A 26,464-nucleotide genomic window follows, 5' to 3' on the forward strand; every position below is an offset into this window, starting at 1 on the left:
AGCTAGCCAGCTTGCTCCAGGGGTCCCATCTCTGCCTCTGCACTGCCAAGATTACCGGCAGGAAGCAAAATTACTTTAGCTTCATTCAGTTCTGTTGCTGTGATAAACTATCCTGACACAATGAATTGGTGGGGAAATGGTTTATTTGGGGTTACAATTTCAGATGTAGTCTATGATGGCTTCAAGTCAAGGTGGAATCTTCCATCAGCTCATAGCATCATCTCCACAGGAAAGAGCGGAGAGAGAAGAAACAGATGTGTGCTCATTGCTTGCTTGCTAGTGTTTGGTTCCAACTTCTTCACTCTTATACAGTGCAGGGCCACAGACTAGGGGATGGTGCTGTGTACAAGGCACCGGGTCTTCCTCTGTTGGTTAACTTATTCAGCCAGTCCCCCACAGACATAGCCAGTGGGCCAATCCAATGCAGGCAATCTCTCAGCCAATACAGATTTTCCTCTTTGGTGACGCTAGGATGTGTGAAGCTGATAATTACAGCTAGCTATTGCACATGCCCATGAAGCTTTAATGTGGACACTGGGAAGGAACTTATTCACCGAGTCATCTCTACATTCAAGTCTGGTGTCCGCTGCATTAAATTTAAACATACCCACATAAACAAGGGTAGGCGATAGAAGTATTATGATAAATGTATCTTAATAACTTGCATATTTAAAGAAAACTACATTTAAACACTAGCTCACATTATCCAAACTATCAAACACTTTGCATTTTAGCATAGTCTGGATTCTCTTAAAAATTCAACACGTACATAAACTGAAGAACTAAACTATATCCAGCTACTATGAAAAGGCTTTAACATAAAACCTGGTTCTAGGGCTATGTCTTCACTGAGTGAATTAAGACCTGTTTTTCTTTCTGTCATCCTTGCACTTTTCCCTTTAGAGAGGGTCTGTGGTTAGCAGGCTATATTCTAGACAATGGGATTGACTGGTACTGCCCGGAGATTAAGCAACATGACCCGAGCCATCATTAGATTAAAGCTTTGCAAATTAAAATTAAGGGAAGCTCACATGTTTCCTTGCTGGACTTGAACCTTATAGTCTTTAAGATTTACAGGCTGTGGGTTTAATTTTATCCTTTTATTGGGGGGATGGGGGGCACAAGTGCATGTGTGTGCATATGCTGATGGAGGCCAGAGCTTGACAGCATATGATTTTCTCTAAACACTCTTCACTGTAATTTTTGGAACAGGGTGTGTCCTTAAAATGTCCTTGTCACTGAACCCAGAGATCACCAACTGACCTTACTGAATTCCCCAACCCTACCCCAGCCCCAGCAATGAGATTACAGCCCATATGTGCATGTTGAAGGTCTAAACCTAGGTCCTCATTGTCCTATAGCAAGCACTTTACTGACTGAGCCATCTTCCCAATGCACTCAAACACTGTATACGTGGCTTCTCTTTTAACCCTCCCAAAAGCAGTAGGACTAGACAGAAATAATTATCTCTACTTTCTAAATGAGAAAATTCATGGTGAGTATGGTATTCAGAATAACCAAGCTGAAGTCAGTGTTCAACTGACTCTCAAGCTCACGCAGAAAACTGCTATCCGATAGAGGTACATACATTCCTTGACTTAAAATTTCGAAGCTTTTTGTGAGAATGAACTTCATTCAATTAATGGAGTTTTATGAACAGAGGTCTTTCCAGACTGTCCCTTTCTAAAACAGGGTCATGTTACCACGTGAAAGCCTGCAGAGGGGCTTCTTGACGGTTCCTGTTCCACCCGGGGGTCTCTTTGTTATAGTTTCTTAAACACCAAATAGGTTTTTAGTGCAGTAATCAATGGAAGAGATCCAAAAATAACATGGAATCAGAAATGGTTTTTGCCCTTGTGCCTGGCTCTCTCCTGCTGCCTCTGGGGGATTTCTGAAGAGTCTATTTTCTACTCTGAGTTGGTAGAGAGTCACTAAAGCAATTGCTGTGACCCCTCCAGATCCCCAGGGGAAGTCTGACAGTAGAAGCTGAGACTGAACCAATAACTCCTTCTCCTTCAGTCCACAGCAAGTATTGAGATGCAATTAGCACACCTTTATTTTCTACGCTTAATACTCATTCAAAACCATCGTCATGGAATTGGGGGGGGGGGAACTCAGCTGATGGAGTCCTCACCGAGTTTGCACAAAGCCCTGGGTTCAGTTCCCAGTGCTGCATAACCTGCTCATGGCAGGACACGCCTACAGTTCCAGCACTCGGAAGGCGGAGGCAAGATAATGAAATATTCAGGGTCATCCTTGACTAAACAGTGATTTTGAGGTCAGCCTGGGCTATATTATATTCTGTCTGGGGAAAGGTGGAGAAACAGTCAATGGGATAGACTAGGTGTGGCACAGGAATGAGGACCTGCACTTGGACGCCCTACACTCTAAAAGTCAGACATGGCAGTGCACACCTGTAACACCATGCTGAGAGACAGAGACAGAGACAGGCACATATCTAGAGCTCACTGGCCAGAAAATCTAGCCATAACAGTGAGCTCTAAGTTCTGTAGAAGAGCACTTGTTTTAGTGTCATTCTGTTATTGTTATCCCAGCTTTTCCAAAGGGATGAACATCAGACAATTGAAGGCAAGCCTGGTAGTTACTCTACACAGTACTACCTCTGACCAAGGAACTCACAGCCAGGAGGTACAGAAGACAACATACTGCTCTCTGGCTAAAATAGGCTCACGATTAAGTAGCTTTCATATATAGTCAAGAGCCACCTGCCCAGGAAATGGTGCCACTCAGTGTGCTGGACCCTCCTACACGAATTAACAATAAAAGCAATCCCCCTACAGACAAGCCCACAGGCCAGTCTGACCTGGGAAATCAGATCAGGTTACTCTAGGCTGTGTCCAGTCGACCGCAGTGAATCTCAACAAAGCAGATGTAAAGTAAAAGAACACACTCAAAACTGCACTCAAAGCTACACTCAAACAGCCTCTTGCATACATACATACATACATACATACACACACACACACACAGGGGAGCATATCTGCACACATGTTCACATATGTGCATCATCTCCCAATACACATATGTAGATGGTCCTCTAATACCTCCCTACACACACACACACACACACACACACACACACACACTGTGTTTTCTTTTATGTTATTTATAGATGATTGTTCTTTATGGAAGCGCCAACTTTCAAAGCAAAGAGCCTCGGCTTCCCAGTAAAGAATGGATGCCTCAGTACATTCTGAAAGAATTGCCTCAGCCCTAGTCATGGCACCAGAGACAATAATGGCCAATGACCAGACAGGAGTCCCCAGTCCCTAGCAATCCTGAAGCTCAGAAGCTCCACACTCTGGTCTCCTTCATCCTTACAGAGTTGTACAGCATAACACGTACCCACTATCACAGAAGAGGAATGACTGTTTCTGAAAAATGCATGGGCATCTGCGAGCAGCGTCTCACTCTACAGAAAGAAAGAAATACCAGAAGTTCGGACAAAGACTTCCCTATAACTCTCAGCCTGACCTTGAAATTTGAAATTCGCTGAGGCAAACAGGACAGGACACAGAATGTCACTCTTGATACCTGTCTAGAGTTTCACATCCACGCCAATTTCTAAACCTACCCAACAAGACCTGCTATGGCAAATCTCCCTTGCAGTGATCAAGACGAAAACCTCTACTCTCCCTGTAGGCCGGCCTGTCCAAAGCCCACCTTCTTTGACTTTTAGGGAAGTTGACCCAGGAAATGGTAGTTTCCCTGACAAACAGCTACAGGGTATGTCTGGTCTTGTCCCCTCAAAGTGCATTTCTGCCACATTTTGTCATCCAGAGCTTTCCTTTCTTGATAATATAACCCAGGACTGCTGCTGTAAGCATCCAGTTGCCTGTAGGGACTTCTGATGAGAATGCATCAGGACTGCTGAGCTTATCCCATTCAGTCATAACTGCATGTGGCCACCACACACACACACACACACACACACACACACACACACACACACACACAGGCTAGTTCCCCCCAACTGTGTAACTCCAACAGTAGAAATCCAGCTGCTTGCATCTGGAAACTCAGCCGGTTCTGTATAGTGGGAGAGTTAATCTGATAAGAAATGTATCTGTCAGAGTTCAGCAGTAACAGATACTGTGTGGGTGCAGCTCCGTGGTTGTGTGTTAAAGGTCCATGCTTCCCTGTGCCACTTTGGGGTTGTTTAAAAAGTGATAAAACAAGGCAGCCAAAGGCACGAGACGTGTTCTCACCTTATGTACAATCGTCAGGGCCCTACTGAAAGAGCCTTTCATCTTTGATTACCTAAACAAGTTCTGGCTGTCAACGATCCTTCATGGGTGGTGAATGAGGCCGCACGCCTCCCATGTGACCTACAGACAATTAATGGTTGCATGGTGCCCATGCCCCAGGGAGGTAAATATTCTGGAGCCACTTGCATCTTTTTGGAACATCCCTGTCCATGTTAAGATCCTGATTTCCGGTCTCTTTGCTGTTGTTTGTTTTCTTTTCTGGAAACACGCGACTACTAGGTTACTAATAGGGGTTAGGCTACAGCTTGGAGAAGGCGAAGGAAACTCCCTACTTCTGAGTAGAGCCCTAGCTAAGGTTTCCACATTACACCTTATACCCCAACCCTCACCTATCCTCCTCCAGGTCTCCCTAATTAACACCGTTGGGCCATTTTTTTTAAAAGACATCAAAATAGAAGGGGGTGAGTTAAGAAGAGGATGGGGGTCAGTGAGAGGGGAAGGAAAGGTAAATATCAAAAAACATTATGTCTGGATATGGAATGTCATCTTTACTTCAGATAATTAACACAAGCTAATACCAACATTAAAAAGGATGTCTTTATCGTGTACAACATATTTTAATATAGTTTTTTAGGGTATATCATATTCTATAAATCTGTTACTCACACAAAACAATTCTTTTGAAAATAAGGGAAGGTAATTTTTAAGGGAAAAAAATGTAGCATTTTCACGCTTGGGGCTCTAACGGCAGGGGGCAGTATGAGGCAGGGTGGAACAGTGGCTGGGTTCTTCAGGCTTCAGGGGCAGCTGGAGTTCAAACACCAGCTCTGTATCTTCCTAGATGGAGACCAGGCTAGTTATTTAACTTCCCTGAACGAGTCCAACAAGGGATTAATAATAATAACAGCTTCTTCCAGGTCATAGGAAAGAGATCAGGCAGAAAAGTAGCTCCACAAATATCAGCCCTTGTCACCATTACCCAGAGTGTATTGTGACTGCGGTCACTGCAGGCTCCCAAAGGACTTTGGGATGGCTGCTGTAAAAAGGCAGTTTACCTGCTGGCTGGAGCATCAGCTCTACTGTGGCTGTTCTTAGTCAATATCATGCACATATTTTGGCATCTGGAGGGATGGAGAAAGAATAGCTAATACAGTGCTCCCAAAACTCCCAAGAAGTAATTTGGTACTAAAGTACTAAAGTGCATGTGCATGCCCTCTCCCTCCTCCTCCTCCTCCTCCTCCTCCTCCTCCTCTTCTTCTTCTTCTCCTCCTTCTCTCTCTCTCTTTCTCTCTCTTTCTCTCTCTCCCTCTTCCTCTCTCTCCTCTCTTTCCATCTGTCTCTCATATGACACTCTGTGTGTGGTGTGTATGTGTGTGTGTGTGTGTGTGTGTGTGTGTATGACACACACACCAAAGCATGTATGTGAAGGTCTGAGAACAGCCTTCTGGAGTCAGTCCCTACCTCCCACATATCAAGGCAGAGTCTTGTTTATTCCTGCCACTACTACTCCAGTGTAGCTGGCTGGTGAGCTTCCACTTGGGTTTACTGTCTCTGACTCCCATCTCACCCACAGTGCCCAGCTCCCAGGGATGGTGACATGTGGGTTCTAGGGACGGACCAGAAGTCATCAGATTTGTAAGGGAAGTGCTCTTTCCCCTGCTGAGACATCTTGCTGGTCCACTACAAAAAGGACTCCACGCAGAGTATTGATCCATTGGGCAAAACTTCTGGAAGCATCTGTATTCTTTTTGAAACCTTCCTGTCTTTGCTAAGGTCACTTTATTTTCTTTTGAAGCAGTCCCACGAATTGAACAAACCTAGGTCTCAGAAATGCTAGGGTATCTGCCATGAGCTCCAGATGCAGCCTGACATCCTCCCCTCTTTCTGCTTCTTGGCACTGAGATGCTCATCTCTGCAGTTCAAATGCAGATGCCCTGTTCCAGGTATGCTACTAGAATAAGCTGTCCCCAGTCCTCCTGGAGACATAACCATCTCTTCCATGGGTAATTTGTATGACAAGATTGCTGGGCCTCATAAATAAATCTGGGATGAATAACCCAATGGCTTTTGACAGATTAACACATTACTAAGCAGAAGGGTATTTAGCATTTTAAGACTCTGAAAGCTATTTGTAATTATCCAAATGAATCAATATTTTCCACTGGAGTTCTAGACGTCCGAGCAGGTACACGAAGAGATGAAGAAAGCATCGTGAGACTTGGTGCTGTTAAAGACATCTTCAAGTTTCAGCAGAAGGGAAGGGAACATACTATTTTTCATACTGTGGCATCCGCTCCATACAAGGAGGCAGTTGTTTTGTGGAATGATAAATAGAAGCCTATTACATGCTTAATTAAAGAACCAATCCTTTCAGCTCTGAAAAAATATAATCCCCAACTGAGTAGAAATGTGAGCTTTGGAGAGGAGGCACACTGTTTTAGACCATTGCTGTTCTTTGATCTTGTTACTGTCGTAGAGAACAGCATTAAAACCTATCTATCCTTCAGTGCTGACTGCATCCTCAGTTTGTCAGCCTGTGGTGTTAATTCCTGAGGCAGCCCCCCTCCCACTGATGGACAGCTATTATGTTTTGCATGAGGTTTAATGAAAGCGTAAGGCTGCACACATCCTGTCTGGAACCTGGTAAGGAAAGAGAGAGCTCAGCTTGGATTATGGATGTTATTTTAATGAATGTGGCGCCCTCTTCTGGTAGAAAGCCTAAATCAATAATGAAATCTTGTGGGCAGAAGACCAACCTCAGCATCCTGCGCTCTCTGCTCCAGTAACATAGGCCAAGGGGAGACCGCAGTAAGTGACCAGGCAGCACCCAAACCATCCAAATCACTATCGAAAGTGACACAACAAAATAAGTGAGTCAAAGTGCAGAAAGAAGGGAGAGAAAGGCAGAATCTGACACTGGACTAGAGAGAAGGGAAGTGATGAGGAAATCCCCCAAGGGGCCATCTTTTAAAAAGAAAATAGGACTTAAAATAGCTGTTCATCTTTAAATGACAAGAAATGGCCCTTTGATCACTGGCATTCTTAAGAAGAATTCTTTCTATTAACATGTCAGTGGATGTACAAACTTAAATGAATAAACATCGGTTGGAAAAAATAATTGAAGACATTCTTAATGGGAAGTTAAGTACACTGTGAGGAAAATGCCTTCTTTAACATTGTGATTATTCATGAGATCAAACTTACAATATTAAAAGGGACTCTGGGGCTAGACAGACAAATGGTTCAGTGGCTGATGCGCATATACTGCTCTTGCAGAGGACCTAAATTTGGTCCCCAACCCTCAGGTCAAGTGGCTCAAAAGCTCTTCTAATTCAAGCTCTAGGAAATTCAATGCCCTCTTCTGGCCTCTTTGGGCACAGCATTCATGTGCACATAACACTTCCCTACAGCAAACACACACACACAGAGAGAGAGAGAGAGAGAGAGAGAGAGAGAGAGAGAGAGAGAGAGAGAGAGAGAGAGAGAGAGACTCGAGCAATAAAATAATGTTTCATCACACGTCTGCAAGTCTTTTTGAGGACTGACACTTTGAAGGCACTTTTTAGATGAAGACTTGATCCCCAACTACAGAACTATTTGTCATTAAGCAAAATATGCAGCCAACCTTAAGGATAGTGTCAAATATCTGTACTTGAACAACAGCAATGTACACACCTGTGTGTCAGGGATACACAGGTATGCTACTTATTGAGCCAATTCTATAGGTTAAAGGCCAGAGATAAAAAAAAAAAAATTAACCTTTTAACAACAAAACCTTTTAATCAACAAAAGAATCCTAACATTCCAGACAGAGGAAACAGATTCTATTAACACTCCACTGATTGTTCAACTATGCTCACTCTTGCGTGTGCCCTGTTGTTTCTGCATCATGAATCCTGTCAGTTGCTAGAGGCTGTGGCCCAGATTGAACATGTGCTTATGAAAAGAACGCCCAAGAAGTCTACACTAAGCTGTCATGCAGGGCTTCGAGTTCAGGAGGATGGAGGGATAGATCTCCATGCCAGCCACAACCAAAACTCATGAAGCGAACCTGGGTTCTGACATGGAGTTTCTGATGACTATATGGATTTCATGAGCTCTGGGTTTGCGGGTGGCAGGAAATTGAGGTAGGACACCGTCGATGATGGAAGTAATCACATTTTCTTTTTGGTACGGTTTGAATAAATGTCCCCCAAAGGCTCATGTTTAAACATGTGCCCCCCAGACGGTAGCACTGTTGGGGAAGACTGTGAGATCTTTACAAGGTGGCACCTCACTGGAGTCAGTGGATCACTACGGGGTGGGGTGGCTTTTGCCGCTTTATAGTCAGCTCCTACTTTCTGCTCCCTCTCTGCTTCCTATGTGTAGATGCAGTGTGACTAGCCAGCCTCCTGAGCCTGCTGCCACGTCTTCGCCACCATGAAGGACCTCTTCAACTCTACGGCAGAATAAACTATTCTCCTTCCTAAGCTGCTTCTGTCAGGGTATTTTATCATAGCCATAGAAAGCAAATAAGACGTTATTCTTTTATGCGAAGAAACGTATCATAACTGTGGGGGAACTGGGTAAAAGGAAACAGATTTGGAAGCAGTGTATTCACACCGGTGGATATTTCTCTGTGACTAGAGTTCAGTCAAGCCACAGAGTTCTTCACCAACACAGGCATGTCATTGGGATGACATGTTCACATCAGCACTGCGGCACCTGAACAGAAACTGTGCTAAGCCACCTGAAATGGAGCCACTCAAACTCCACACCCATACTTCCTCTATACCTGACGGGGTAACGACTCTTGCAGCTTCCAGCAGATCAAGTCCTACCACCCAGGCCTGCCTTCAGCAAAATCCAAAGGCTTGATTAGCAACTCCCTTACCTCTCGTCCTCAGCTATGTGTCCCCAGACTCCTTTGAAGAATATAAACGCAGTCATATAAACATAAAATATAATATAAATATAACATAATAAAAACGTATTTAATTTATGTCTATATTATAGGTCATGCACTATATATGTTGTAACACATATTACAAGTTCTTTCAGAGAGGCTAGTACATAATAAATGCTATATATTAAACACTTTTATTTGTACAATATATGTTAAATATATTTCATATTTATAACTTTATATTTATATAAATAATAGAAAATTTATCTAATATGTTAGATATGTTATAATATATTATATATACACATATATACATATATACATACATATACACATACATATACATACATATATGTTATCTGTGATGACTGTATTTGATTTTAGGCTCCACATGCATGCTGACTGGATTAGTTATTGATTCTGCAGGTGTATAGAGTGAGTATGAGACATTACAGTGACTGTCCCATTCTGAGCTACACATGGTTATCCTCAGCGCTGCTCCTCAGGCCTGGCCCTTCTATCACAATCCTCCTCCCCCTTTTCCCTTACCTTTTCTCCCATTCAGTTTAGTTTCTGGCTTATACTTCATGGCCATCTTTTGCATAAATAAATAAGTACATATCTGCTTACATGAGTTGCCCTCCATTCTTAAACAAGTACCTAACTCTACCCTCGGCTTTCTGACTTCCTATATATATTTATTATGTATTTGGTTTCCACTTAAAAACCCCTAGTAGAAATATGTCAGTTCACAGAGGTTTTCCTTATTCCCTCTTCACAAATACATAGAGGAATACTGTGCAGACACAATACTTAGTCAGCCTGTCCCTCATGAACAGGCAATTATATTAAATCCAATGTTGTTCACTCATAAATAACTCATAAGTAACGCAGTGGGGTGGACCAGGTGACTCATTGGGTAAAGAAACTTGACTACAAGCCTGATGACCTAAATGGGATATCCAGGCCCCACGTGTTAGGGAGAGAACATAAGAATCCCGTATCCCCTGGCCTCCACACATACGCTGTGGCACAGGTGCCCCTCCACAAACACACTTCACACACAACTTAATTGAGATACAGTACCCTGGCAGCGGTTTATTCAAGAGGTCTAAAGTGATGACTGAGCTTGGCTAGCTTCTCCCCTTCTCAGGGTGCATTCTGTATCACTGTGATGCATTTTCGTTGTTCTCCTCTTTGTTATTTTAGTCTACTCAGACTGTTATTATTTATTATTATTATTATTGTTATCGTTATCATTTGCTTGTTTTTTGATTCCATCTGTCTGTGAATTAAGTGAATGCATGTATGTAGAAGCCAGCAGACAGTCTTGGGTGTCATTCATCAGTAACCATATACCTTATTCCAATACATGCCCTTTCATTGGACTAAGGTTCAAGTATTAACTAGGCTGGGTAACCAGCAAACCCAAGAGATAATCTTGTCTCTAGCCAATCGATGCTGGTGTTACAGGTCGACATGCCTGTTTTTTCAGAGAATCACTTTTTGAGTTGGGTAGACCATCTTTCTCTATACTAGCATTAAAGAAAAACAAATGTTTGTCTTCTTGAACTTGAGTGGTTTCTTTCTTATGGTTTTACTCCTAACATATTTAAATTTTATTACTGACAGCAACTTAAAGTAACAGAATTCTTGATGGTGAGGCCGGGAAGATGACACAGTTGAGAAAGTGCTGGATCCACAGCAGCAGTGTAACAAGCCAGGTAGGGCAGGTGCTTATCTGTAATGCTCACCCTGGGTGAGGGTGGAGGGGGCAGGGACAGGTAGCTCCTCAAGTTTACTAGTCAGCCATGCTAGCCAACTCTGTGAGCTTCAGGTTTCTAAAATTAAGGTTGGGAGCAATTAAGGAAGATGGAAGATACCAGACATTCCCCTTTGTCCTTTGCATAAACATACACATGCATACAACACACATATACACTCTCTCACACACGTGCTCACATGCACAATCACAAACACATGTACATTCATACAATCACACAACATACATATACACTCTCACACACGTGCTCACATGCACAATCACAAACACATGTACACTCATACAATCACACACACACAAACACACACACACACACACACACACACACACACACACACACGATGTCCTGATGGTTAAGCATCTTCTCTTAGTCAGTTACACACACTAACTCCTGGAGTAGGACTCTGGTTGTGGGGAATATTGAATCAGAGGCTTATGCAGTCAGTCTCCATAGATTCCTCGCCTACCCTCATCCTCTTTCCTCTGCTGCATACCTGTCTCTGACTCCCTCTCTCACTCTGCAGATGGAAGGCTAGAACCCGAATAACAAACCTAATTGGGTTAGGAGCCACAGCGGGATGGTTCTTTGACAGCCCATTCTTTACTGGAGGCTCTGCTCTCATATCCACATACCAGGCTTCATTGTGAAGGACAGACACCAGTGACCATGGTAAATCCATTCATATGACTCGCTTCTCCATTCTTAGCACCATCTGAGTCTGTTAGAAATTTTAACCAGGGGTTTAATTTCTCTACAGAGGGCTTTAAATTAATTAGGGGTTCACATGCTAACAAAGAGCCTGATACATCCATAAATCAATCTGGTGTCTGAGGACTGCTCGGAGAGGGTGCCTATTCATGGAGACCTCATGTCCAGCATCCCTGTTGGGCTCCCAACAAAAGGGTGCAGGTGTGGAATGGGCCACTGTGACCAGGAAGCACCAATAATTGTTGTGCATCACTTAAGCCACAGCAGGTAATCAGCCAAATCAAAGTCCTGGGTGCCCAGCCAGTGAGATCCAAGTCACCATAAAAAGCGCAGTGTATCACTTTAACCCCAATCAGTGAAGAGCCCGAACACTGTGATTTGTTTTATACCAAGCCTCAGAATTACAAGGACATTGATCAAAACAATTCCCCTTTGTTAGCAACAGAAAGTAACAGATGGAACCACCTTTTTAATGTGCTGAGCATTAAGAGAATAGAATAACCTACGAAACTGCCAGTGCCCTTTACTGAATACACTCGGATTCATGTTTGCACACACATGGGCTGTGTTGTTTGGAAAGACTGCTATTCAAGGTCCTTTCCCTAAGCACGGCACTTGGACTTTTGACTCCACTCTAGAACTGCAGAACAATGACTCCCAAGTTTGAAACATTTCCACGTGGCAGCCGTTTTTTGTTTCTCTCGAATCCTTTTGTGGTAAAACACCTGAGGAACAAAAGAACTATGGATTTGCCTTTAAATGGTTTGGGATTTTATCACATCTGAATGTGTGTAAAACAACCATAAGTGAATATACACGCATCAACAGAATCTTTTAAAGCATTTAAATTATGCTTACCTTACATGTGAGGCTAGGTCTCTTTTACACAGTCTCTCTTACCAGTAAAAAATCTCTTTGTTCATTGACTGTTTTTAAGCTCAACCCCGTGCCCCTAAATTGGAGTTCTGAAATCTACATGCTAGATGTAATTACACGTAAGCCTGTACCAGTCATGCTGCCTAATTAGTTCCTTGCCATGAAAACGAGGTACCACAGCACCCCAGAAGAAATCCATCACAGGAATAGTTAAGAAATCCATAACTTCACAATAGGACAAGAAAATGTGCTGGTTCAAATACAGCTCTTCAAAATTTATGATGTTTTTCAACTCAACCATTCAGAGAACAGATGATTTGGGCTTGGAAATAAGCAGAAGGAACACCTTGAGAATCTGAATAACGCAGGAGACATTTTTCTTCCTTACATGTGGCATAAGAGGCTTCACCCACGAGTCAGCACGCTGCATTCCCGCAGGCAATACCGTTTGGCTGGGCTCATAATGATTCAGACCCTGCAGGGTTCATTGCCATGGAAAAGCAAGCAAAGAAAATGAAGAAAATATCTGTGTGCCAGGAAATGGGGATTGAATCAAACCCTTGATCCTGGAAGCAACAACTGAATCAAATTTCGAAGATGAAGGTGGGAGTGGCTGTCAGGAGACGCCCAGGCCATTCATTTGTGGCTTCTCTCGGCCTCACTTCACAGAAGTGCCCTCAGAATGTGGGCCTGTACCAGTGCCATCCAAGCTGAAAACAAAACGAAGAAGCTCCTCCCTGATGTGACGCCCCATATCTACATAGCTGTGTTCTTTTCCAATCTGCTTCCACACTGCAAGTCTGTAAGAGAGTGGTGGTTTATCTTTGAAGTCTGTACTTGGAGGATATGTCATTTGCAGTTGAGATTTCCTTACTTGGGAGGGGTAGTATGAGACATCCCCAATACAAACATGAGAGTGGTATCAACAAAAGAAAATCCTCACGTGCGCTGGGGCAGACGGCTCAGTGGCTATTGAGCACACACATGGCTCTTTCAGAGGACCTAAGTTTGGTTCAGCATCTGCATTAGGCAGCAGAACTGGCTACTAAGTACAGGTGCGGTACGTTCTCTTGGCCTCTGCGGGTACCCACATCCACAAAGACACACCACACACACACCACACACATACACACACACACACCACACACACACCACACACACACTGGTAAAATAAATGATTCTTAACTGGCCTGGGAGCTGCCTTGATGGTGCTTATATTTCTAACCTGACAATGTGAGCCTGACAGCCAGGAGACACACAGTGGAAGGAAGACCCATCTCGCACGAGCTGTCCACTGACTCTATAAAGGCATGATGGCCCATGTGCACTCCTACACACATACACACTAAAATAAATAAGTAGAAAAATGTTTAAGTAGTTCAGTTTGGTGGTACATTCTTATAATCCCAGTGCTGATGAGGCAGAGCCTAATAGATCCCTGGGCCTTCCTGGCCAGACAGCCTAGATTAGCCTACTTGGTGAGCTCTGGGACAGTAAAAAAAAATCCTATTTCAAAAAAAAAATGATGGACAATGTTCTGGGCTATACATACAAAGGTGTACACACAAACACACACAGTGTGGACTTTCCCCTCTCCATTGGCAGTGGAGAGCTACTGTCTAACCCATATACTGCTTGGTAGGATACATAGTGGGGAGATGGTTTTTTTGTCATTGCTTGTGGGTTGTAAGGCTCCTCACCAATCATGTCAGAGGCCACAGAGGCCACAGTAACAAAGCATTCCTGCCTTCCCATCCAAGGTGAGCCAGAGGGGGCCATCTTGAGAGGCAAATGTCCAGTCCTTCTCCAGTAATCATGAGAAACCTCTCACCTCTGTGCCATAGAAGCTGCTGGGGAATCTGAGCTGGCTCTCCAGACGGATACCTCTTGCTTCCTGGTGAGCAGTCAGCAGACACCAGGAGAGCAAAATACTGAAATCAGGGTCTCCTGACACAAATATTCCGGTGCCCATGAAACCAAAGAATTTCTCATCACACAGATATCAACACCCAGAAGGGAGTGAGGAAATGTGGTTGGCGGTAACTGAAAGAACAGTAAACGCTGGGTTTGCCAAGGAGAGGGATTAAAGGCAGTCACGACTCAAATGCTCCCATGATTGGTTATGGTCATAGTTCAACAAAATCCTAAATCCCTATGAGTGAGGAAAGGAAGCCTTAGCACAGAAATAAAGATATAACTAGGAACAAAGTGGAAATACAATAGTGAAAAGAAATTCACTTCCTGAAACACAAAGGCCAAGAAATGGATGAGGAGCAGAACCAGGGGAGTGGCAAGACGGGGTGAACTCGATGGCAGAGTAATGGAAAATGAGCCAACGGGAGCTGGAGAGCCTGCCCAGCTGCAAAGAGCGGCTGCTGCAGTCCATTCCCTGAACCACATGTCTCTCGCATGCACCTGTAACTTCTCTCCATGAGCTGTGAAACCATCTTCTGGCTTCTTCAAGCACCCACAGGCAGGCACGCATATACACAAACACACAGGCATGCAGACAGATGTACAGACACACAAGTGAAAAATAAAAATAATTTAAAAAAAAAAAAAACACTTAAAAAGTATACAGTGTGAATAGTAAGAAGCCCATAAGGAGAACCGGATCTTACCACTTGTGACAATGTGGATTAATGGGTGATGTGGGTTTCAGTAAAACAAGCTAGACACGGGGAGGAAAATCTAGATGATACCAGTTACAGGTGGCATCTACACAACACTGAAAACACTGAGTGTAGAATGGCAGGTGCCTGGGGTAGGAAAAGTGAGATATGAGAAGAGGGAGTGATACAAACCTGCAGTTGGACTGGCTCAACAAAGCTAGATCTTTTATAGAAGCATGAGGACAATTTTTCATAATATTCCACTGAGAATGGGAATCTTGCTAACAGACTTTGGTTCTCTTAGTACACATACACAAAGAGTAAAGTGTCAAAGCATGGCAAACATGGCTCTGGCAGGCCATGGCCTTCCCCCATTCCCTCTGCCCTGCTAAAGTGTTAGATTATATTCCTAAGGCTAGCCCCCATGTTCTATTTCCTTATTTGGGCACTTCCTCCTCCTGAGGCTGACCACCAAGGTCCAGCTACCAAAATACTAAAGTCTAGCAATCAAAAGCTTCCTTTTGACTGCCCTAATTAATAAGCCCAATCAAAACCAAGCAATTCATCCTAACACAGGTTTTCCTTTTTCTGTTTAAATTGCCATTTGTCTTTGGGTCACATGTGCCTCCTCTCTATCCAGAAGTAGTCTTTTCTTGCTCTCAGGCAAGTATCCCTGCCTCCTTCTTCCCCACCCTCTGTCTCCTGCCTTTGTCTTTTATTCCCTGTCCATTTGTCCCTCTGGGGAAAATCTCCTTTGTGGTGAAAACTTGGTTTTAGTATGTCTTGTCCTGATCCATGTTCTTTCAAAATGGAAAGTGGGAGAGTGGTAGGTAGATATTTAAAATGACTGTGTTTGTGTGAGAAATTACCAAAACCTCTATGCTAAGATGTACTAAATTAAAGGCCATCGATGTTAACTTGCTTGGCCATAGCAGTCACAGTATATGCTAGAACATCAAGCGGTGTACAGAAAGCACAATAAAGATAACATGATAGTGGGGAGTAATGATGCTTACCTGTCATCCCAACACCTAGGGAGTAAAGGCAGAAACAGGAGTTCAAGGCTAGCCCTCACTACATAGAAAAGACTGTACTAGCCTGGGCTACATGATTCTGAGAAAGAAATGAGGAAAGGGAAGAAAAGAGGAAGGAAGAAAAGAAAGAGGGAGGCAGGGAAGGAAGGAAGGAAGGAAGGAAGGAAGGAAGGAAGGAAGGAAGGAAAGAAGGACAGACAATACTTATTTATACAAGTGGCCTTTCTCTAAAAGAAAGAATCCTAAAACAGCAGTAAGAAAGAAGAACTTGAATTACTACAGAAGCCTCAGTGTTTTCAAAAGCGTTAGACAGTTTAAGCAAAAATAACAACACCATGTGACATGTTTCTAAATGAATGTGGAAGAAAATCAAGACTTTACATTATAAATGGGAGAGGGGAGGGAGAGGCAGAAGAATGAAATTTCTCCAGTGCTTTCTGATCATCAGTGAGCTATGTTGTGGACTTGGTCTAACACTTGTAATGTGTTAACTGGGTTCCCAAAATTGCACGAGAATCCACATATAAGATGTTGGGGGTCCCTGCCTCCAGTGGATTCTGATTGGTAAATGAAGTTGCTGGTGGCCAATGTCTGGGCAGGGAGACAGAGGCGGGACTTTAGGATTAGTGGGCAAGGAGATTGGGAGAGGAAGGATTTTAAAAAGGCCCTGCAGGGAAAGGAGTATGGTCCAAGCCCGAGAGTTGCAGAAGAGAGCAGACCCCATGTAAGAGCTAGGGAAGCTCAGCCTGAGACCTCCCTCCTCCCCAACTGGGTCTAGGGCAGCAAAGATGAAATACAGATTTTAGTAATAACTAAGAAATATCGGAGGGGAGGTGCTAGCCAAGTGTAGGTTTGGGAGTGGCCCAGCCATTGAGCTACTGAGCATCCTAAAATATAAGGCTGTGTGTGTGTATGTTTCTATGTATGTGTCTGTGTATATGTGTGTCTGTGTGTGTGTGTCTGTGTGTGTGCGTCTGTGTGTGTGTCTGTGTGTGTGTCTGTGTGTGTCTCTGTGTGTGCATCTGTGTGTGTCTCTGTTTGTGTGCCTCTGTGTTTGTCTGTGTGTGTGTCTGTGTGTGTGTCTGTGTATGTGTCTGTATGTCTGTGTGTGTGTCTGTGTGTGTCTGTGTGTGTGCGTCTGTGTGTGTCTCTGTTTGTGTGCCTCTGTGTTTGTCTGTGTGTGTGTCTGTGTGTGTGTCTGTGTATGTGTCTGTGTGTCTGTGTGTGTGTCTGTGTGTGTGTGTCATTCAGGAATTGAGCAGGTAGTGAGGAACAAGCAGTGCTGTCGAGCAGGATTAATTGGAACTGCAACAGAGCTATGTCTGTGAGATTATAACTTGAGAATACACTAGAAAAGACGTCCACACAGACTCACTCAAAGAATGATATAAATAAACCAAAAGCGATACTAAAGCTGTTTCAACACCCACAGGATAGTGCAGGATAGCAGTAGGGAGAAATGATAAAATGTAAGACGGGAGAATGAAAACAAGAACAACAAAAAGAGGAGACATAAGCTATGAGACATTAGTAGCTGGGCTGACAGCAGATGACCTCTAAATGCCAATTCAAAACTCCAATTTGAGGCCAGAGAGATGGCTCAGTGGTTTAGAGAGCACTTGCTGCTCTGGCTAAAGGCCTGGGCCTACATCGCAGCATCCACACTGGGTGGTACACAACTGCCTATAACTCCAGTTCTAGGGGATCCAATACCCTCTTCTGGCCTCAGAAGACTCCTAGACATACACACAGATGCAAACATGCACACATAACTAAAACTAAAATCTGATTTGTAGATGGATTTTAGAAAATGATCCAGCCGTGTGCTGCCTACAGAAAACTCATTCTAAGTGTTAACAGTATAGGTGGGTTAAAAGTAGGACCATGAGGAAAGTAATATCACCACCTTGACCCAACAGAAGTTGGAGGACATCCATTACCACCTAATATAGACACTTAGAGGAACGAAAAAGAGGGAAGACAGAGAAAAACCTCATCGCTGCCTCTGAGACCAGCTTAATTCATTATACGGTCATCACAGTTGTGACAATTTTCCTGCAAATGGCCTGACTTCCTCCTCCTTTCCCCCATTCCTTCCTTTGCTGCTGGACACCTGTGACTTCCTTTAGCTGCTGTGTACTGAAGTACACATGGGGGTGCTTGCTAAAGGAAGTAACAAAATGAAAGGCAGCCAGGAATTATGACTGCTGTGTCATTTGGATGCATTCCAGCCTTTGGTGGAAAAGGGAAATTTCCAATCAAATTGCTAATTACCTTTAAAAGGGTAGTTTCCTTAACATACCAATACTTTTGGAGAAAATTAAGCAAACTGGGGATGTCCTAATGTCCTATATATAAAATGAATTTGTGATTATAGTTGCTATGGTTAACCTGTCAGTGAATTCACTGCTTTCAAGTAAGAATTTTGAATATGCATATATAACCACCTATGCACACATCTGTATTATATATGTATAGGTGTATATGTACACACACACACACACACACGCACGCACACTATTGTGTTCCCAGTATACACTTAGATAAAAATGAAATCTAACCTCGGCTCTGTCTCTGCCTGTTGTGTAGCAGTTTCCTCCCAGATCGAAACATTCCATCTCCCAGGAAATTTTCTTAAGACATAAACAATTCAAAATAGCTTCAGGAAGTTCCTGAAATGGATCACATTCACTAGGCCCTTCCCTGCAACAGTAAATAGTAAATATGCTGAAAGCCATTTTCAGACAAGCCAGACTACAAAGAAGGCTCAGAGATCAGCCTGAAGTCCCTGGATGGAGCTTAGGCCAACTGACTCACCTGAACAGATGTTCTCCATCCTGTTAAGCTGCCTGTAGACTGCAGTATGGTCTCATCTCCTGGCCTTTATGTGCTGTCACATCTGCTGTGGTAAGCTTTGGCTACACAGGGTTACCTGTAGTAACAACCCTTCACCCATATTCCTGCAATTAATTCCATAAAGGAGTTTGGTGATACCCGTACTTTGGAATGTGGGCTCCCTATCTGGCGTGTGTGTGTGTGTGTGTGTGTGTGTGTGTGTGTGTGTGTGTGTGTGTGTGTGAAAAATAGTGTGACACAACACTTGCCCCTAAAATCAATGAAACTAGCATGAACTCTGGAAATGGTCTGAAGACAGTTACTCTAGATTTAAACTTGATCTTACTTAGAGCTGTATAGGTCCACTTACACACCATCGAGCCACCAAGGGCAGGGTCAGCGAACATGATGTAGCACAAATCAAATGCATTTTTATCTAATTGAAAACAGTGTTTTTGGCAGGGACCTGCTTTCCTTCCAGAGGTGGGGAGGCCAATTCCTGCTGCTCCTTGCCCTTTCTGGCTTCTGCCTATCACGTCCCAGTTTGTTCCCTTATCTTTAAAAAAGATAAAGGAATTAAAGTTCCAGGCTTCTGCAAAAAGAGTCAGAACACAAAGGAGACTCCAGGGAATGATTAAAACATCCCCAAGGTCCCCAGGGAAGGACGAGCTAAAGAGCAGCCCCACGGGGCAGCCATGACTTCCCATGCTCAGGTCTGATCCAGGGGCATCCAGGGACTGTAAGACCAGTGGCACACAGGTCCCCACAACTGTGAGTGTCATGGAAGGTGAACTCAAAAGAGGAGCATGACTCACATGCAGGGTCAGAGCCTGTGGCCCACATTTACCGTGGTTAACTGGCAGCATTAAAAAAAAAAAAAAAAAAAAAAAAAAAAAAAAAAGTCAACATTTTCTTTAGGATTTAGGATTAAGACAAAACTAAGAGCCAATGCCTAAAATGAAAGCCCTGATCCTGAAGACAGATGTCACCCCTGCCCACAGTCATCTAAATACTCAGTATCATTCTTAGTAAGCCTTGGGGCATTCCTTCAGAAAACCGGCCAGCTGACTCTACTACTATGTGGGAAATAGAGGGACTTGGGATATGATGAAGTCAAGGAAACAACAAAGTCAGGAGACTCACACTGCCTGATTTTTAGTCTTACGAGGCAGTAACAGCAATCAAACAGTCCAGTGCTGTCAAAGGAGAAAGAAATAGATCAAAGGGACAAAACTCAAAGGCAGGGCTAGAAGAGATGGCTCGGCCATCAAGAGCTCTTACTGCTTTTTAACTCAGTGGCAGGGAGACATACACACACACACACACACACACACACACACACACACAAATAAATAAATAAATAAATAAATAATACATATTTTTAAATTAATTTATAAAGCCAAAGTTGGGTACAGATTTGCATGTATAGAGGGAAATGGTTTTCAGCAAATTTTGACATGGAAATTCAAAGGAGACCATTTTTTAACTGTCATATGTGAGTACTGACACAGCTTAAAGTGCATGTCAACCTGTCACACTTATCACAGACAGCATTTCAGGACCTATGGGTCGCTAACCTAAACACATCCGTTTTCCATGCAGAGGAAAAACAGCGTAATGTTTATAAACATAAAATGGGCACAAGTTCTGCAAGTACAGAAACTACTGACGTTAAATTTAAAAAATTCAATATTAAAATGTTTCCAGTTATCCAAAGGTATCATTCTTTATAAGGAGTAGGCACATAAAAGAGTGAGAGAAACAGGCCACACGTATTGTGTTGAGACATACACACACACAACTGGACAAAGAGGGAAAGCAGTTGTTGCTCCTTCAAATAGACAAAATAATCTAGCAGATGTGTAAGTGCTTACTTATCAAGTGGATTGTAAGCAGACAACATCTTTATTGGAAAGGAAAGGAGAGGCAAACCACTGGGAACCGCTATCACATTAACTGCAACAGCTACAATCATAGCCGTCCTCAATGTTGGCAAGAGATCAGTCACCAAAACTCTCCATGACTACATTTGTTATTGACGTTCTGTATGCTACAGTGCATGCTTGGAGGTCGAGGACAGGAATCTATGATCTCCTTATACAATGTGGGCTCTGGGGATAAACTCAGGTTGTCTTAACTGGTGGTAAGCGCCTTCATCTGCTAAGCCCTCTTGAGATTGCCACCTCCGTTTTTTTAATACAGAGTCTCTTAGTGAACCTGAATTGGTCAAGTGGGCTAAAATGGCTTGTCACTGTAACTCAACAATCCCTCTGTCTCCACATCCTCAGAGTTTCAATACTGGCGTACACAAGCATACCCAGGATTTTATATGGGTTTTGAGGCTCGAACCCATGTCCTACAGCTGGTATGACAAACAATTTAATAAATGAGCTATCTCTCTAGCCCCTTAATATTCTTTATCAATGCTTTATAAAGCCTTCATTCACAACTGGGGAAAGCAGTAGAGTTTCACCATCTCCATACTATGTCATTATCTTTCTTTCATTCATTTCCCTTCCCCACCACCCCACCCCATGTCTGTGCCCCACTCTGGCTGGCTTTCTTCCTTCTACTTTCTTATCACATGGTTTCATTTCCCTGACCTATCGGTTTTCTTCTTTTCCCATCATGATCTCCTCTCCAGTTCCTCCAGTTCCGTAACATACAGACAAATACAGACACACACACACACACACACACACACACACACACACACACACACCTTTAAATTTAAGTTCTGCATTTAAAGTAAAATGTTATTTGTCTATGTGTCTAGGTTACAATGATTTCCAGCTGTATCTGTTTTCCTGCAAATGTCATGATTTCACTTTTCACCAGAGCTGAAAGAACATTATGTGTCTGGAGCATGTTTTCTTTATCTGTTCATCTGCTGATGGACACCTAGACTGGTCCCATTCCCCCATGATTGTGAATAATGCAGCAATAAGCCTGGATGTGCAAATACCCATGTAGTGTGCTGACTTAAGAGTCCTTTGGATACCCCAGAGTGGGAGGCTGGGGAGGTGTAGTATTAGTCCCTTGAGGATATTCCATATGACTGGGATAGTGGTTTCACCAACTGATAGTCTCTCCTGAAGTGAATAAATGTTTCTCTACTCCCACACCAAGTACACATTTTAGGGTGAGTTTCTAGGGCTGGAAAGATGGCTCAGTGGTTAAGAACACTTGTTATTTTTGCAAAAGGCATCAGATGCAGTTCCCAGTACCCTAATGGTGGCCAATAACCATCCATTAGCATCCAATCCCCCTCTTCTGACCTTCCCAGCTACCAGGCATGCATGTGGCACATATGTGCATACATTACATATATACATACATATATACAACACACATACACACATATATAAGCAAAGCACTCATACAAATAAAATAAATATTCTAAAAAGAAAATTCCATTGTTCTCCTTTCCTTTATACGGGATGACCTTATACACAGGGCTTTCAGTGGCAATGTATAAGTAATCCCATCAGTGACCAGGTTTGATGGGAACACTGGAGATAACAAAGGTCATACACACACACACACACACACACACACACACACGAATCTTACCTTACACAAAACCATGTCTAATTGGAATTTGCAAAGATACACATGTAAGTAATGAAAATTTGAATTATTTTACAAGATAATAAGAATGGTGTCTTTCTACTGTTCAGGTGGATCTTCTTTATGCATTAACAAAAACTGAGGTGCACTGAAGACTCAAAGGCAGGATACAGTGAACCAGCAGAATAGAACATATGTTAAATAATCTGTCAGAAGGAAGACAAACTGGGGAAAATAACTAAATGAAACTGCAAGCCAATGAAGTGTGTTTCCATAACCAACTAGGAAAAAAATATAAAATATCCAAGATATTGAAAGTTAGTCTCTCCAAACCTTCCTTAATGGAACAACAACAACAACAAAAATCTCACATCAAGCAGTTACCTTGGATACAGTAAACAATAGCTGCTGTGATATGAATCCAGAGTAGCCTTACCCCCAAGTTGGGGTTAACATTCTGAGTATGTGTATGGTTCAAACTGCATGCATGGGTTCATTCCCGCTGTTCACAAGGAGCCTTTCTCCATGAAATGGAGAGTCCTACATTGGACTGTAGATCACAGATGGGTCATGGTGATAGCTTAGTAAAGTCTGGGATTTGATTTACAGTAAACCAACAAAATTGATCTTTCTGTTAGGGTGATTGTACCACAGCCACACCAGAAGTTGATATTGGGGGATGGTGGATGAAGGGCTTCAGATGTATGGTTTGTGTAGATCTAATAATATTCCAAAATGAAGGGCTTATTACGAATGAAACTCTCTTGGACTAAGAGGAAGCTTGTGTGATGAATGCTTGCTACATAGCCATGAGGACTTACCTGGGAGTTCTATCCCAGAATCCATCTAAAAACCCAGACATAGTGGGATGTATTTATAATCCCAGTGCTTGGGAAGTGGGGACAGGCAGACCCATGGAGCTTGCTGATTAGCCAGCCCAGCTGACTTTGTGAGCTCCAGGCCAGTGAGTGACCCTATCTCAAACCACAAGGTAAAAGTTACCTGAGGAATGACAGCCAGGGTTGTTCTCTGCCCTCCAGGGCTGTCGACACCGCAGTGACCTGTCCAGCTACAGAAAGTGTAGCTTACCACTCAAACTTTTCCAATTTGCTTTCATAACCTTGCTCAAAGATACCTCTGGGTAGCTGCCTCAAATTGTTTGACCATTTGCCAATTCTCTCTGTGTTTTGACTCCTAGCACAACAGTGTGATTTGCCTTTCCTAAACTAGGTCAGCATATTTCTGGCCCCCTGTGCACTTCAGATACATTCAGCATACAGCCTGTAACCCCAGGCTCTTACATTCCCCATCAATAAAAGCAAGGGACCAGTGCCTGTAACAAAATTCTTCTTCTTGGTGGATGAACTGTCACTTAGCTCTTATGGAATCAAATGGAAGCAGCTTTTGGGGGACTTCAAACAAACACCCCACTACCTTTTCATAGAGAATAGAATCTTCTGCTGAAAATTCACACACCTGCCACTGTCTTGCCAAAAGGGGGGCAGAGTAAGAACAGTGTGCTAGTTTCTTCTCAGAGATTACAACAACAGTTAATTCACTCACACAGGCTCCCTGGGTACCCAGACGGTCACCTCGGATGTTACAGTGGCACCCCAGTGGATACTCAGGCAAAGAAAATGGTTTTATAAAAAAAGTTTTGATGGACAAAAAAAAAAATACGTAATGATTTTTTGGTGGGGGGTACCCCTCAGAAACACAAGAAAACATCAGTTGTCCTAAGAAGTCAATCTGGAAAGGACAGGGTAAAATACCCTGTAGATACTGGGTAGGGAGCGAATGAAGGGCAATTACATTAGGAAACACCCAGGGGTTCTTTCTGTAATGCATTTTGAATAACAAAAAGGGTTGAGTTATATTCAATTGTCCTTATGTAGGAATCTAAATTTGTGCATTTACAGAATTGGCCTGACTGTCCAATGTCCAATGCAGATTCTCAAAGTACAGCCCTCCACCCTTTGAATATTAGATACTGTTTCAAATCTGGACTTGTGGTTTGCCCATCTGTCTGTGTCTCTCTGACCTCCCATGGCAAAGCTACCTAAACTGAAATAAATACATCATTTACAAAGGCACGATCATGGAGTTGGCTGCAAGCAGATATCTGTCTTCCATGTGCTGTGCTGGTATTGAATGGTTTTGGAGCCAGAGCTCTCCAGACAGGAGAATCACAGGAAGGGAGAAAAGCCAAAACTCACCATGGCCCCTTGGCTTGTCCTTTGGGCAACTTCTCTCTGCAGCCTGGCCACAGCCAGCTTCTCCCTGGAGAGGAAAAAGCAAGTGATTAGGTGACTGATAACAGGTCTGAGGTACACTCAAATGGCCAGGAAGTATGTTTTTGAGGTCTCCAAAGGAGCTCCATCCTTTACTTCTCTCCTTCCCTCCACCACACTTAGGATTAAATATTTAAAGTAATTGGTCACTGGGGCATCGTCTGTGTCCAGCATCACAATGCTGGCTCCTTTGTTTTGGAGTTCATGATAGAGGAATAGAAATTGAATGCTAGGTTAAGCAAGTGTTCCACTAACCTCATTTGCACATATCCTTTGTCGCTTACCTTGCTGAGGCTATTTCATTAGGACTTCAGTGTTGACTTTGCTTATAGACTTTTAATTGTTTGCTCTTTTCCCTCTATAAGCAAACTGAATTTTAAAAGCAAACAAAACATAACTCTACACCATTCTTGAAATGTTGTCTGTTCCCCATGAGCCTGAGAGCTGATCATTCTATATGGAATATATAATATCATTAGAATATATAATATATAATATATAATATATATATTATATATTATATATAGAGAGGGGAAGAGACTGAGGGCGAACGTGGCTAAGTGAACCACTGAGCTGTGAACCACTGAGCTCTGAGCTGAGATACAATAGGATCAAACACTGGATTTCCTTACATCAAAGTCTAAACTAAAGACTCTGCAGATTATTTTTCAAGTTTGAAGAAATTTTTAAAAATATAGATTTGAACACCAGATCATGAGACAGTGAGATGTCCCGGAAGGTAAAGGTGCTTGCTATGGAAACCAAGGGGCCTGAGATTGATTTGTCACCCACGGGACCCACACTCGGAAATGGAGAAATGACTCCTAAAAGCCAGTCTCTGGCCTCCACGTAAACATACACACACAATAAATTCATGCTAAATCAGGTTTAGTGTCCATGCTTTATAATGGGATTCATTTCATATTCTTCATAATGAATGACACTTCCAATATATAGACAAGTCACTGAAATGTTAAGAATGCTTATGATAATACATGTATTTTGAACAGCTTTTCAGTTTTAAAAAAAAATGAACAGATGACAGAGAGGTAATTAGCAACATCTTCCCAGCTCTTAGTCTCAGTGATGACTGTCCTCAAATCCCTCTCCTCCTAGTGAGATGAAGTGTCTGAATGCCACTCCATCCCTCTTGCACTACAGCTTTGATCATTCACAGGGGCTTGGCAGGGGAGGTGGGACACTTCATCCCCAGGTTGGTGACAGGAAGAATTTTCTGCCTCCAATGGCTGTGAGACACCTGACCACCAAAACCAAAGAAACAAAACCAGCTTTCTAGGCTAAGTAGGTCAATGAAGTGCTTGCCTTGCAAACATGAGGATCAGAATTGGAATTCCACAACACATGGGGAAAAGTGGGTGTGGTGCCATGGGCCCTAGAAGCCATCCACTGTCAACAGCTCTACAGAATCCCTTCCCTCCAGCATGCTGCAACGTTGACTGCTTTATGTTTTGTAGTTCTTAACCAGAAAACCACATTTTGCTCTGGCCCTCCCTGGCCTCTGACTATAATTTCCTTTCCTCTCTTCTACAACAATCTCAGGGGGGCAGGGGACAGAGAGACACAGAGACAACACACATGTGTAAAAGAATGTGTGAGTGACAAAGACAGTACATAAGAGA

At 43.0% G+C, this 26,464-nt stretch overlaps 1 protein-coding gene across 10 annotated transcripts in view; it reads right to left on the reverse strand.

The window, feature by feature from the left end:
- The window catches only part of Nckap5 (NCK associated protein 5), an 887,342-nt gene that overhangs the window by 492,315 nt on the left and 368,563 nt on the right, over window positions 1-26,464 (reverse strand). For all 10 annotated transcript variants that reach the window (XM_076941060.1, XM_076941057.1, XM_076941058.1 and 7 more), the window contains one exon: window positions 24,750-24,813. In XM_076941060.1, coding sequence (XP_076797175.1) covers window positions 24,750-24,813 — 64 coding nt within the window. The remainder of the gene's footprint in view (window positions 1-24,749; window positions 24,814-26,464) is intronic.

The sequence above is a fragment of the Arvicanthis niloticus genome, chromosome 10, assembly GCF_011762505.2.
Source record: "Arvicanthis niloticus isolate mArvNil1 chromosome 10, mArvNil1.pat.X, whole genome shotgun sequence".
NCBI lineage: Eukaryota > Metazoa > Chordata > Mammalia > Rodentia > Muridae > Arvicanthis > Arvicanthis niloticus.